This window comes from Astatotilapia calliptera, chromosome 7 (assembly GCF_964374335.1).
Source record: "Astatotilapia calliptera chromosome 7, fAstCal68.1, whole genome shotgun sequence".
NCBI lineage: Eukaryota > Metazoa > Chordata > Actinopteri > Cichliformes > Cichlidae > Astatotilapia > Astatotilapia calliptera.
This window is the reverse complement of record NC_137428.1, coordinates 51,267,462-51,282,317: the sequence shown is the minus strand read 5'-3', so window position 1 is coordinate 51,282,317 and position 14,856 is coordinate 51,267,462. Positions and strand designations below refer to the sequence as shown.

The window sequence follows — 14,856 nt, the reverse complement described above, 5'->3', positions numbered from 1 at the left end:
TGTTTATACATTCATTAATTGTACATATGATAGCAAGCAGAGGCTTTGATTTGGTCAGATGGAAAGTTGTCGACTTGCCAGAATTAGGTTGTTTGCCCCCATGCACACACAGGTGGTTGTTGTTTGTGACATGGACAACACAGCTTACTAACTGTCCTGTAGATCCTTCTTCGTGTAGAGTTAAAAGATCTGTAATCAGTGACTTCCTTAATGCTTACATTAACATGTGCTGGCCTAAAGTGATGAAGAGTAGTGCTGTAAATACTGCACATTCTGGTATTGGTGTGATACCGGATGTAATATACTCACAATATACTCTGTAATATACTCACATATCTATATTATTGCTAATATATATTGTAATATATCTATATCACTAAAGCACTTCTGGATGGATGCAAACTGCATTTCGTTGCCCTGTACCTGTGCATGTGCAATGACAATAAAGTTGAATTCTATTCTATTCTATTCTATACCAAGTAAATACAGGGACAGTATTGCCAATACCAGTATCTATACTTTAAAAAAGGCAGCTTATTTAGGGGAGAGCATGATTTATGAGATGGATCATCCTCAAATTCTGAACACATTTTAATGACCTTTAAATGAGTAAATTACTTTCCAAAATTATTAGTTAGTACAAGAAAACACCCTTTTGAGCTTTTCAGGTATTTTGAAAGAGAGTTTTTTGGAGACCTGGAATATAAAAATGCCTGCCACTAAAGCACTTCGGTATTAATCCTATTACAATAGTATCAATCTGATAACAATACACATCTGTATCAATACTGTCAATATTTGGAACATCCACCAACCTCTCGTGAAGAGTCATTTAGCATAAATTAGTTTTATGTTAGAAGGGCTCTTTTTTTTAAGATAAGATATTCTTTATTAGTCCCAGAGGTGAGAAATTCACATTTCTACAGCAGGAGAGTGGACAAGGCAAAAATAAATAGATGCAGAATAACCTAATTATAATAATATTGTGCAAAAAAAAAAGTACAATATATAAAGTAGAGAAATATAATTTAAATAATTATGTATATATGATAAAACAATACAGCTGACTACTTTTTTGTGAATTTGTGTGCATCTTTAAGTAAAGACGCACAACTTTAACCTTGATCTGACTACATAAGAAACAAGTTGGAGAAAGGTGAGAAAGAAGCCACAAAAATAATCATTCACGTGGTTGCAGCCACCCAGCGCTTTAATCGGTCTAATTTTTGGGCGGTTGCACGTTGATTAAGCGTTTGCGGTGTGACACACTTTGTGTAACCAGCGCTGAAGGTGACATTGTGACAGCACAAGCTTAAATGCCGTCACTGGCTGCTAAACACACTGCGTTTTTTTTTTCTCTGAATTTAAACTGAACTGTAACCGAGTGCACACCGCGCATCTGCATTGCCTTCCAGATGGAAGAGGAGAGAGGTTGTGACACCCATCAGCGATACTCTTAACAGGATGCTGTTTTTTTTTTTTACAGTAGAAAATCTCCATCAGAAAGAGCTGGTGAAAATGGACTAGTGTGTTGACCTGTCACTCCCACATTAACTAGTGTGCGCTCGAGTCTTGGGAATATTATGTGCCTGTTACACTTTCATAATGCTCACAGCTTACAAGTCACAGCACAGCGGTCTAAGCAGCAGGGAGAGCTAAAAGGAATATTGCTGGGAATTCTTTACTTTCATTTTCTTTCTGTCTCAAACAAAAGAAAAAAAAAAACTAGCAATAGCCATGACGCTATACCTTCTGAAGGTGCATCTTAGAGCAAAAACTAGGGCAATTAGAGTTACACAATGAAAAGCTTTAATCAGCATCAGTGCCCTAAGCATAAAACATCCCTGATCCGCATATGGTCACAGTTCAAAAGCAACAGGCTAAAGGGAACCACATTTAGTATTTGTCAGATTCTAATCTGTTAATATTTTTAGAGTCAGCATGTTTCGGTTTTTGCTGTCAATGTCAATCATTTAATCCAGGTGATATAATACAAAAAGGGCTTTTTATAAGAGTATCTCTCCTTTCCAGCATCCAATTATCATTTTGTCTTTCGACACTAAAATAACAAGTGTTATAATAAGGCTTTCTCTCAGACTAATGTAACATCTTCTGCTGCAGGTATGGACACAGATGCAGCCCAGCAAAGAGAACTCTTCTCAGCAGCAGGTAGCTAGCCATGCCTGGCTAGTTTTTTAATTTGGCTGCCCTGTTCCCTTCGCTAGAACAATCAGGATTTCCCAAGGCTTTTTGTTCCCCTTTGGCCCTCTTCTTTGAACTGGACCATCCCGCGGGGCGACATGGGGGAAAGACGGACACGCTCCTTTCACGCGACGTGCCGGGTGCAGCGTGACTGTGGCAGCAGGCTGGGGAGCTCCTTCATAAGTTGCAGCCCAAACGGATGCACCAGCACCAGCATCAGCCTGGACCAGGAGATGGACGTTGGCCTCGCGCCTCCCACCTGCGCGGCTACCAGCAGCACAGCCCTCAGGTCCCCTGCACCTGACAGGAGCCACTACTCTCCTGTTTCACTGGAACCGGAGCCCGCGGCGGTGAATAATGGATCAGGCATTCCCTGCTGTCCGCCTGCAGACACAAAGGACCCGGCCCTGCAGATTTTACAGAGCCAGCCCTCTCTCACCGCCATCCCGCCACCTCTCCCTCGTTCAAGCTGGCTGCGTCATCATCAAAAGGAATTCCACAGCCCTTACATCAAGACTAGCATGCAGGGGGATATTTACAACTTCCTAGAGAGGCCTGCTGGATTGAAGTGCTTCCTCTACCACTTCCTTGTGTGAGTACCTGTCAGTTTCTGTGCACACTGATTTAAGTCCACACTTCACAGGTGAAGTGAGTCGATTGCAGAAGACGATGAGCTTGTGTTAGGTACAATTGGTAATCTGAGAGAGTTGCAAGTGCTCAAAATCTCAATCCACGTGAATAAGGTTAAAAATAAAGTCTAGTTAAGTAAGAATAGGCTCCCATGAAAATTACCTGGGTGACGATGTACAAACTTTCACAGAAGTGTTAGAAGATTCACAAAACAGACTCTGGTGTCATTTCATTAGCTCCAGACGCTCTCTTGTTAATTACATCTAGCGCTTCTTCTTCCAGTTATAGGCTCTGGTTCCCGGTAGCAGGAGGAGCAGTGTCTTTAGGCCTGCTGTGTGTCGGTGGTTGTTTTAAGAAAGCCCAGCAGAATCAGGTCAATGTGATCTGGCTAATCGCACGTCTGGTTCTGAGTTGCCAGGTTATTTCTGCTCTTTGTTTTGTCAACAGATGAAATGAACTCATCCATAAAAGCAGAGTTTTTTATGCTGTGCTGCATAAGCATGTTTTGTCTGACCCATGTCAGGTACTCTAGAAAATAAAATGAATTCCTTTGAATAGTAATTGAAATATTATGATAAAGCTTCATCCATCGATTTTCTTCCTCTTATTCAGCTGTCACAAGAAAATAAAAACATGCAGTTAGCTTACTTAAAACAGAAGTGGTAAGATTAGAAACTGTGGAACTCAAATTTATTCAGGAGCCCGGCATCACATCACACACCGAGTCCATAGATAGAATAGAATAGAATTCAACTTTATTGTCTTTGCACATGTCACAAATACAAGGCAACGATTTAGACCACATTGAAGGAAAATAGAAATAAGTCAGAATTTTAACTTCCTCCACTCAACAAAATAGAAGCGATGCTATCTGGGAAAGTGATCTCAGTGATAAAGTCTCTGTATTTCAAAGATGTTTTCTCCTTTACCTTAATTCTGATGAGTGGTTTTAAGTTGTCTGCGGAGATGACAGCATTTGGGCTTGATGTCGATTTCAAATAAGATTATAATATAATATATAATATAATATATAGCTTACTACTGTTCATCTGCCTCTGTAAAGCTGTGCTTGAAGAGAAGTCGAATTAGTCTGTCTCATTAGTTTTGTCGGTCACAGATACGTGGAAACAGTGCAAAGATTCTGTTTGCATTGCTGATCGTCCTTAATTGAGGCTCTAAAGTTCAAACAGTGACAGTGAACCCGAGACTGCTCTTCATTCAATATTAAACCCTTCTAACCGATCCTCACTGACGCTCCTTTAAGTAACTCTTACATGTCGAAGACTATAGCCGGCGGCCATTCAATCCCTCGTCCCTTTTCTCGGATTTGGCAGGGGAGAGCAACGATACAAAGGACCTCATCCAGCACTCATGACAGCACTAATAGGTCAGCTTGAAAAGCCCTGCTCTACATCAAGATGACATACACACAAACAGCACACACACAATGCAGCTAGTTAGTTAATTCATCACTGCCTTTATTGTGCAACGGTCAGGGACATTTCCAGTGAATCGGCACATGTGCAGATGCTGAAATTTGGGTGGACTGCAGAATAAAATGCTGGTAAATCCATATCTAAAAACAAACAATCAAACAAAAAAAACCAATCTCATAATATCTAGAATGTATTAGTTATTTTTGTGACCGTTTATAGATGTGATATTACAGTATACCAGTGATGGTCTTGAGATCACGTGTTCAGAAGGGCCGTTTTTCCATTATTATGTAAGAAGAGACAAGTGAAGCAAAGATAGCGTTACCTCAGCTGAAGTGTTGGTAATGTCATTTAAGTTGACGACAGGTGTTTGTGTTACTATACGTGTAATGAAAGCACCTAATAAGTGTTGGCACCTTCAAATGCTTTGCTTATGACCAGGTGATTGTCCACCTTGTCTTATGTTTTAAATCCGTACTGTGAATTTCCTCTTTCTCACTGGAACAACACAGAATTCTGTGTTCCAGGTCTTTTAATTTACACATTAAGCAGTGTTAGTTTGTCTCCTGAGCCGGTGCTGTATCCCCTTCTGTTTAGCAGAACAACTTGTCCCTGTACTGTACTTTCTGTCTTTCACGTGCACAGGGAAAGTATGGTAAAGGGACTACGCAAGCATTACTTTGAGGGACTTATTTTGCTTATTCATTTATGAAAAATACTTTAAGATTTTGGATCAACAGGTATAGTTTTTTTTTTTTATTTGAAGGACTTTAACCCATTTTACAAGCAATCCTTAAATGAAAGTTTTAAAAAGAAGTGAAGGTGAGCTTTACGGGGATATTTGGTCTATTACAGTAGCACAAAGCATTTGTCTGAACACAGTTCAAAAAATAAGCTCTACCTAGAGCTGGGCGATATGAGATTTATTCATATCACGATTTTTTTTTTTTCATTTCAGGCGATAACGATATCTATCACGATATAAGCCAAATAACTATATTTGTAAGATTTAAATGTGCCGTTGCTCACAAGTAAAATGTGAAATAATCAGCAGCTTGTTTTTATTTAAATATTTATTTCCCATAATAAGTTCAACAGGGTAGATGTACTTAAGGAACATGAGACTTTTTCAGATAAATAAAGACAAATATTGCAAACTACACAAAAGGCAGCCACTAAAGCGTTTAAGTTTCAAAATAGAACAAACGAAACAGACTAAATTGTCAATTCCACTTAGAAACAAAATATTAATTCTAAAAATAAATCTTAGTTTGTTTTACAGAAGAACAGACAAAACTGACTAACTTTTGTCAATATCAAATAAACTGAGAACTAAAAGGAAATTCTCAATCTCTCCTTGTTGTATAGCTGAGCTTTTCAAACAGTTTTAACAGTTACTTTAGTCTGACAAAAGCCGAATGACGAATTAGCGCTTCCAGTCAGAGACTGAGGCTACGTCCACACGTACACGGGTATTTTTGAAAACGGAGATTTTCCGTTTTCATTTTAAAAAATAATCCCGTCCACACATAAAGGCGGAAATGAAGGAAAACGCTGCTATGAACATGCCAAAGCAGCAGGTGGCGCTAGATTCCTAACCGTGCAGAAATGTTGGCCAATCAGAAGTCTAGAAGCCTCGGTGGGAAAAAGTAAACAAAGCTGGGGCATAGAAGCAGAACCGAGTCGTATGTGTGGAGGGACAGTAACTGTGTGTATATGTAAGCATTTAAACACTGCAGAGAGTAGAATTAACAGTATTGTAGAAATTCATTTCACCGAAACAATAACGTGGCGCACAGTGTGACGCATGCACCAGTTTATTGTATTTCCAGACTTGCTTTCGGCACAATTTACAGTGCACGCTACTCTGTTTTTTGTCAGACTTGAAATAGCCGAAATACCTTCAAACTACAGAACTTCTTTGGCTCTTCCGTTTGACAATCTCTCCGGCATTGGAACCATCATCTGTTTTCTCTTCGGTCACGCTCGGTTGATTTTTCTAGTCGGCACACTCATTTCCTCCATTACCTGCTGGCTGCTTCCCAAACAAACACACGTGCGGCTTGGCACTTGTGCTGTACGTAACAAGTCACGCAACGTGACGCTGCGGCTGTGATTGGTTCGGCTCTGCGCTACTTAATTTGGATTGGCTGACCTTTATTTTTTTTTATTTATTTATTTTTTTTTAGAGGACAAGAGCGGCGAGGTCTATCGCGATAGCTTAATTTCTCTATCGAGTAAAAGTTATATCGCGATACATATCGTTATCGTTCTATCGCCCAGCTCTAGCTCTACCTGGATTTTAACTTGTGGGTTTCACATTACCACAGCTCATCATCCATGTTGGGCTAAAGAGAAATTTAAAATGGGCCCTGATAGATGAGATTTTATTTCTTTAATTTATTGCCAAAATTAAATAATAATAACTCCATTTGCCCCATGTAAGAGAGATAAGATAAGATAAGATAAAACTTTATTAATCCCTCGGGTGGGTTCCTCTGGGAAATTCGGTTTCCAAAAAAGCACAGCACCGACAGAAGTTACAGAATATTATATACACACACACACACACACACACACACACACACACACACACACACACACATATATATATATAAATACAGAGACATGTAAACTTGGGTCATACAAACTTTAGAGAAGGATTACAGAAATTTATGAATTATTCACATTCACATAATCATTAGATAATTAGATGAAATATATAAACAGTTATATTTAATATGGGCCCAGCACACTGACAGGAACACAAGCAGGCACATGCCACACTAATGATGCCCGAGTTAGTCAAAGTGGGCAGAAATCCTTTGGACCCCAGACAGCATACGTGGACATGTGTCCGAAAAGAGTCTTATGCAATACACACTCACCAGTGTACAGAGAACCTGGGGCAATGATCCACTCCATGTTTGGGCCACTCCCTCTGAGTCTTTTACATAACCAGAGGGAATAAACATGTATATCCTCATGATTTCTAAATGCCCTTCTCGGACTCCAAGCTGGATACCTCTTGGTCCCTTTATCAGTCGAGTTTATCCATCAGTTTCTTTCAAACATACCTGGACAAAAAAAAGTTGAACTTATAAAATAAATGACATCAACTTATTATCCAAGCCACATTTTATTTTTAACTACCTATGTGTGTGTTAAAAATGTTGGCGTATGATTAAAAATAGCTTTACGAAACCCAACCAGTTTGCAGTGGAGGAAGAATTGCAGCTGTTTATCCTCTTGAAAAAAGCACTGGGCCAGATGTTGTCTTAAATACTGGCTTTTGTTGTGTGTTTTTATATCTGGACAGATTATTGAAATGGCTATAGTGAATCCTCAGCTTCCAGGCATTCCCCTCTATCTATGCAGGCAGAGCGGAGAACTCTTGTATCTGCTTACGAGAGATTACTGCTAGACTGGAGTGAACTGTATGTCTCATGTCCATTTTACTGTAAAACACCAGTGTATTCAGGGAATTCTTTAGGGGCATGTTTCGCTCATCAAGTGATGCGATTTTTAATAGTTTAGTGATATTTTTTAAATAACATATCCATAGGCTTATTTTTAACAGTCAGTATTGTTTACTAACTACAATAACTACTTACATGGAAAATAATTATATAATTTAAAATTATTATTATTTAATACATTATCCTCCTCATGACAGATTGATCACCCAGCATTTTAACATCCTGATCCGGCTAATTCAGCGGGAATGACACACGGTTCTAGAAACCTAGATGTTTGTCTTTGTCTGTGGCTTGTTTTAGCAGTTACATTGTTACAGTGTTTTGTAGTAAATATATTGTTGGGTGTGTACATTTGCAATTGACATGGGTGTAGAAGCTAAGGATTTGACTTTGGGTGCTTCTGATGCTAAATGTACATTATGTAAGGTTCAGTTACGTTTTTCCTTAATTTATCTACAGTTAATATCTAAAGTTCCACATGTAAGACATATCAGTGCATGAAGGCACGTAGACATGATGGAGATGAGCTGCTGAAGTTTAAACCTAGTAACAGAGTGGGGAAGAAAGGCGATCAAAGTGACTCTGAACATGGTGGCTCTTAGAATAGAATAGAATAGAATAGAATAGCCCTTTCTTTTTATTGTACATGTACAACCAAATTGTGGGTGGTCCATATCAATGTGCGGGAATAAAATATAAATAGAAAGACAGCAGGAATAAACAACAAATGCAAGAAATATATACAGGCAGAAGAATTATGTACAAACAGGAGGGATATATACAAAAAAAGCAAACTGCACACAATAGAAAAGGCACCCATTAGGGGACAGGTTGCATAGGGCCAGGTTGGATTGGTCTGGCTTGTTGATGTCAGAGGTCAGAGGTCAGAGGAGAAGCTCCAGGTCAGTTTCTGCTAAGGCATTTGGATGTCAGGATCCAAGTCAACAGTAAAAAAGTATACCTAATAAAATATCTGGAGCTTTTATCTCGTGACTTAAGGCACTTTTTGCGGTGAATATACCTGAGTTTTGTTTGCACGGGGCAACAAGCATTGCGTCCGTGGATTTGGGTATTTTTGGCCATTGGTTTGGCAGTCTCTCGAGCTCAGTTAACCTGGATGGCATCTGTCGGCTGTCAGCCAATTTCAGGAGCCGTTTTCTAGAAATGTTTGTGAATTGAAGTGTGTCTGTTGGTAGGTGTTACAGTGTAACAAGTCCCCCTCCCACTTACCTGGTTTTCCTGTTCACTGCCTGCACTTCTGACTAACCTGAGCTAAATGTGTCTGTGTCTGAATAATAAACGTATTTTTTCCCTTTTTGATAAACAAAAAAATTTGGCTTTGTTGCCATAAAATAGTGAGTTTAGATAAGAGAAAAAATACATAAAAATCTGTTTAGCATAAGCAGCATAAATGTGAAAAAGAAGTGAGGAAGTCTCAATGTTGAACTGTATACTGGTGCATGATACTGGTTATGAATGACATGGCCATGTGAACTATTTCTCTAACTATTTCTCTATGATTGATCTTGTGCTCCAGCCTATGAGGAGATTTTTCTTCTCTATTTTCCAAGTATTTGATGGGCAAAATGATAACTAAGCCAGGATAGAATATCCGTGTTTATGGCCGGTGGCTGATGTGGTGTAATCCACCTTAAGCTCTTTCATGGATGGGATGGGGAGGGCACGTGGGTTAATAAAGAGGGTTTTGGAGGGCTCTCTGACCCTGCTCTCTAGCAGAATGGTAGGGGCAATTTATGTTTGTTTAGCTCTAAGTTGTTTTGTTTTTTGTTTTTTCACTAAATTCACAGATGTGATGTTGGTCTGAGACTGTGGTTACAGGCAAATGTAGACCATAGATGCTAAAAAAGCATTAAAAAGCACCTACAGTGAAGCTAAGAAGAAAGCAGAGTCTCTATCAATTCTAAGAGTTTATTTAATGTGATGTAGTAAAAATAATCTGGACATCAGGACACCTTGAAACAATCTAAATACAACCTCGGATAAAATACAAAACAACCAAGTCAAAATGCTGTGTTGTATTTCTGTCAGTGTCTTTTTCCGTCTTTGTTATCATTTGTAGTTTCATTCTTCTTGTTTCTGAGTTTAGTGTTTGTCTTTTGGTTATTTCCTGTTTTACTGTGAAAGCCAGCTTTCTGTTGTGTTTCCTTTTCCTTTTTAGTTTTTCCTCCTGTGTGATCGCCATCCTCGCTCTTACTGATTTCACCTGTATTCTTCTGCCTTTTTAGGTTAAATAGTCCACTGTGTAGTCCTGTGTTCCTCTTTTAGGCTGTCCCCTGCATTTTAACTTCAATATTGACTCTTGAGCCCATGTTATAGGTGGACACCTGATTGGTTCATGGATTTAGGAAATATGGACATTTAAAGAGAAACTTTAGTCTGGAAATTGGGTTACATTTTCATAAGTTTGCCAATCATTCATAATGATCATAACAGCATAATTAGTGTTTACATTTGGAAACTTATTTGGGAGTTTAAAACATTACAGCAAACAAAATTAGAGTATAACCTAAACTACCTGTTTAAATATCAGTTTTTACAAATTGATCTCTTGTTTGAACTTTTACTCAGGGTGTCATTGTAAAAAAGAGGGCGTTTCTCTTTTAATTCTAACGTTTCTGGTCCTCATCAGTTCTTAAAATGAGGTACATGCAACCTTGGATTAACAAGTAGATGACATATTACACCATGTCATTTTTTATTTTACAAAAACTAAGCAAAATACAGAAGCCTTGTGTGTGGAAAACTAAATATGACAGGATTAAGTGGGTAAGTTGGTTGCCAGGGTAAGAGTTTACCAGGTGCTGCTAATCAAATGCACTTGATTAACTGATCATCAGAAAGTATGACCACTTTTAAAAACAACAAGAGCAACGTCTCACTCTGTATGTCTCAGTTAGCATGTTAAATGTTAAAGTTCATGACAGTGCAAGGAGAAAAACTTGAACTTGGAGCTCGTTTGGAAGGGTTGCCAGGAGAAAGCCTTTTTTCCCTCGGAGAAGACATGGCAGCATGGTTTAGGTTTGCAAAGATGGATGTGAATAAACCACAAAACTTCTGGAACACACGAGACCAAAGTTGAGATGTCTGGTCTTTAATGCACAGCACCACGTTTGGAGAAAACCAAACACAGCCTGAAGATACTGAAAACCGAGGGCTAAACTTTAAGTTACCACCAAGTCCCCATCGTGCTCCGTAATACAAGCCTCAGATCTCTGGCTTCCTGTTGGTGCATGGAGCAGCCTAAAGAAAAACATGGCTGACTCTAGTTAGTCCTCTCAGAGTGAGTCGATGTCTAAAAGGCTTAGTTATAATCACTTCAGGTATTGTTTGTTGTTTGTTGAAAAGTGTTTTTGGATTGCCATTATCAGCTTTGCATGTAAACATCTAATCTTTGTCCTGATTATGAAATTGTATTTCCTTTGTGCTTTTGTTTGTTTGTTTTTTGTGCTACTCGTGGCCCTGTAGAGTTATGAAAGAACATGCTAGTTAGAATAAAAACGTTACCTGAGTCGCTTTGATTAGCATATTAATGTCTGTGTGAAGCCTGGCTGTTTTGAACTTATGTTTGGTGATGTGTTTGATGGCGGAGATAAGCTGCTTTGATGAGTAGCAAAGAGAGCCCTTTTAGGTTTCAAAGAGTTGTTGGCCACACAAAACTCCTGCTTAGTTTTTTGATTGTGAGGGCAGTAGCGAGTGTGTGGCTGCAGATAAAGGGGGTTGGGAGGTAGTTCTGGTTTGGTGTAATTATTCAACGTAACAAAACACCTGTTATTGAAAAGGGTCCCAGCTGATGACCCAAGTGTGGCACAAAACAAATCTAGGCAGGTAGTCCTCATTACTGCATTTATCTCCTGCACTATAGAGAGCTTTTTTTATGTACTTGTGTCTTAGATTTTTTTTTTTTTTTAGTTGCAGTTTTGTAGGGTTCAAGACTGTAATAGATAGACACTTGAACTGGCCATTGCTTCCTAGCAGAGAAGAGACACAAACCAAATGCAGCTCAACTTAAGCAAATACAAGGCTAATATTTGGCTTGTTGATTAAGCTGGCTTTTCCTTTTGCATGGACACTCAGAAGAAATGCAAATGTTTAGACGGAGGTTAGATTTTGGTCGGCACAGAACTGGGGATAGTTTTATACTCAGTTGGCTTCACATCAGCCAGTAATTTTAACCATTTGTGCTTCACAAACACCAGTATTTGCATGATAATCATCATTATGTAATACTGAACAAGCTTTCTGCCACCTGTCAACTTAAACTGGACGTGCTGAACTGTGGTGATGAACCTGATGGTTGAACAAAGGAAACTGAATAACCTGCAGTGATTTACAAGCAAATTTCCCACTCAAAGGGTTTTTAGACATAACTTAGTAGGCCGTACTTTTTGTCTGTTTACAGTGTAAAGTGTGTTTCTGTGCTCACATTATTTCATAGACGTGAAGATGTTCTGTTCTCATTTGTTATCAGTGTTTAGGTGATGCTTCCTGAGCTTATACTGCCGTAGGTTTGATGCTGATTGAGCAGAGGGTTTGGCCTGGCTTTATGCTGTACTTATTTTAGAGAAGCTGGATGGATCTGCTGTCAATAATGCTAAATCACTAAAGCCCCAGCTGTTTTGTTTTAATCAGATCCCAGGGTTTTTGGCCCGCCTAAATAAGGTTGGCTGGGTATGAGTGACCGAGTCCTGTCCTGCAAACACCTCTGTGGGTGGGTTACTGCAGAAAACAATGAAATGTGACATGAGGAAAATCACTATCTGGCTGTAGTCATGGTCAAAGCACATTAACGTAAGACACTGGACACACTGCAGACTACTTAGTATATCATCAAACATTTGTGCTCACACAATCTGATATTGTCCTAATATTTTTGTTTATTTTTTTAGACTTGCATGTGTAGTAAATATATCATAAGAAATAAAATTTGTTAGGCTCTGTGTTTTTTGTGATCAATTACAAAACTCTTGATCATTTAAAAACACATTTTGATTTATTTTAAGCAGTGGAATGCTGGAAAATATAACGATTTTACTTATATGATTTTTGAGTTTTCCTTTCTGTTTAAATAATCTGCATTGATTAGATATGACTGCAGCCATATGCTGGATGTTACCACCACTGATACAGTGTGTGTGTGTATATACATATATATATATATACACACACACACACACACACACACACACACACACACACACACACACACACACACACAGTGATATTACATTGCACTGTTATCCCTACAAAGCAAACCAAATATAATCTAATGCGCTAAAGGAAAACATGGATTACATGGCCTCGTCAATGACCTACATGACTATTACATCAACATCCTGACAGTATCATATTTATGCTCATCCTAATAATATGATCCGTTCTCAACAAACAGGAAACGGACATTTGGCTTCACCTGCTCTCTTCTTAACCTGTATCTCTGTCTGATCTTTGCTTTCCCAAAAGTCTGGCATTACTACTGTTTGGATCCCTGGGAACAGCATGACACGAACAGTTGTTTCCTGTGACCACTTACTGCACAGCATAGATCAAATAGCTACTAAAATATAGTATAGTAAACAGGGGTTTACCTTATTTGCCTTGTATGCGTGGTCTTTAATTATCTCATTTGGTAATAACGTAAATCAATCTACCGGCCTATCTATCTGATGTCACAGTTTAATTTAGTGTAAAATGCACCCACTGAATTTGAATAGTTAACGTAAAGTAACATAATAATTTAATCCCATATTTAGGAAATAATTTTATAATAATAATAATAATAGAAATATTAGATAAATAAAACCAGCAAAGAAAAATGCAATTTTAAATGGCAGTAAAATGTTAGTTAAAGAGAAAACTTTCTTGTATGTGCCCTGGTGACTTCACAGGAAGTTGAGCCTGCTTATATTTTGTATACAGCCTCTGAGTTGGTCTTTTGTTGCCTAGGTGATGGATCGATCGATAGATCTTTGGTTGTCAGGTCTTGAGGTGGAGGCAACTCCTACTACGCCACTTCCCTAAAGCCTCAATGAGACTTCTGTATTTCTGCTGCTGTCCACTCCTGTTGCATGCCACTATAGCAGTATCATCAGAATATTTTTGCATGTGGTAAGATTTTATTTCAAAATAAGATTGTATTTCAAATCCGATGTGTAGAGTGATTGTGTCATATGCTACCAGATTTGGTTGCGAACTGCGGAGAGTCAATAGATGTTTTCACCTGCGGTCTCAGGTGGGCCAAGACTAACCTATCCAGCACCTTGAATTTGGAAAGTGTCAGCTTCTTTGGTACATGAGCCAGCAGGATGTTTTCTTACAACATCTTCTCACAGACAGCTGGCTTACACAGGTCCTCAGAACTTTAGGTCTGATGTCATCAGGGCTGGCAGCCTTGTACTTTCATAGTTTCTCCAGGTGTCTCCTGTCCACTGGAGTTGGTGAGGTGTAGTTAGGTCTGAAGATTATTGGAGTTGTGTGGAAACAAGGGGTGTATGGTGGTGGCAGAGGTCTGTGAACTAAAACTGCTGAAGAAATAGTTGACCTCATGTAATCTCTCAAGGCTGCCCACTGGTTGTTTGTCTGTCTTTTAAAACCCAGTGGTTTTCCTCATACTACTCCAAACATCTCTCATGCTGTTCTCCTCCAGTGTAGCCTTTAGCATCTTCCTGTAAGAGGCCTTCTATTTCTTAAGCTTCACGCTCAAGGCTTAGTTCTTTTTATTGAGAAGTGTTTCAAGTCACTTGTGAACCAGGGCTTGTTTTTCAAAACCCAACATACAGTCATGGTCAGTATTGTGATGTATCCACAGGACTTGGTTGTTCTGTGATAACAGGCCATCAGACTGTGTCCTCTCCATGTAGTTCATAAAAAACAATCCAGGCTGTAGAGTCAAAGCAGTCCTGTGGTGCCTCCATAGCTAACTTGAACGAGTCCTAACAGCTCAGTCTGTGGGTACAGGGTGGACGTTGAACAAGAGGAACGCATTTTGGTGTCAACAGGACTAGAGTTGGATGAGACTTGCTGAAGGGTGAGAGGTGGCAGTTGCACTTTGTACATTAGCAGTGTTAGCATACAGTGGGTCTAGTACTGCT

The 14,856-nt window shown here is 39.0% G+C and overlaps 1 protein-coding gene across 3 annotated transcripts in view; it reads left to right on the top strand.

Annotated features, from left to right (window-relative positions):
- The window catches only part of kcnq1.2 (potassium voltage-gated channel, KQT-like subfamily, member 1.2), a 176,037-nt gene that overhangs the window by 923 nt on the left and 160,258 nt on the right, over positions 1–14,856 (top strand). For all 3 annotated transcript variants that reach the window (XM_026175315.2, XM_026175314.2, XM_026175318.2), the window contains exon 2: positions 2,122–2,794. In XM_026175315.2, coding sequence (XP_026031100.1) covers positions 2,301–2,794 — 494 coding nt within the window. In that variant the 5' untranslated portion in view covers positions 2,122–2,300. The remainder of the gene's footprint in view (positions 1–2,121; positions 2,795–14,856) is intronic.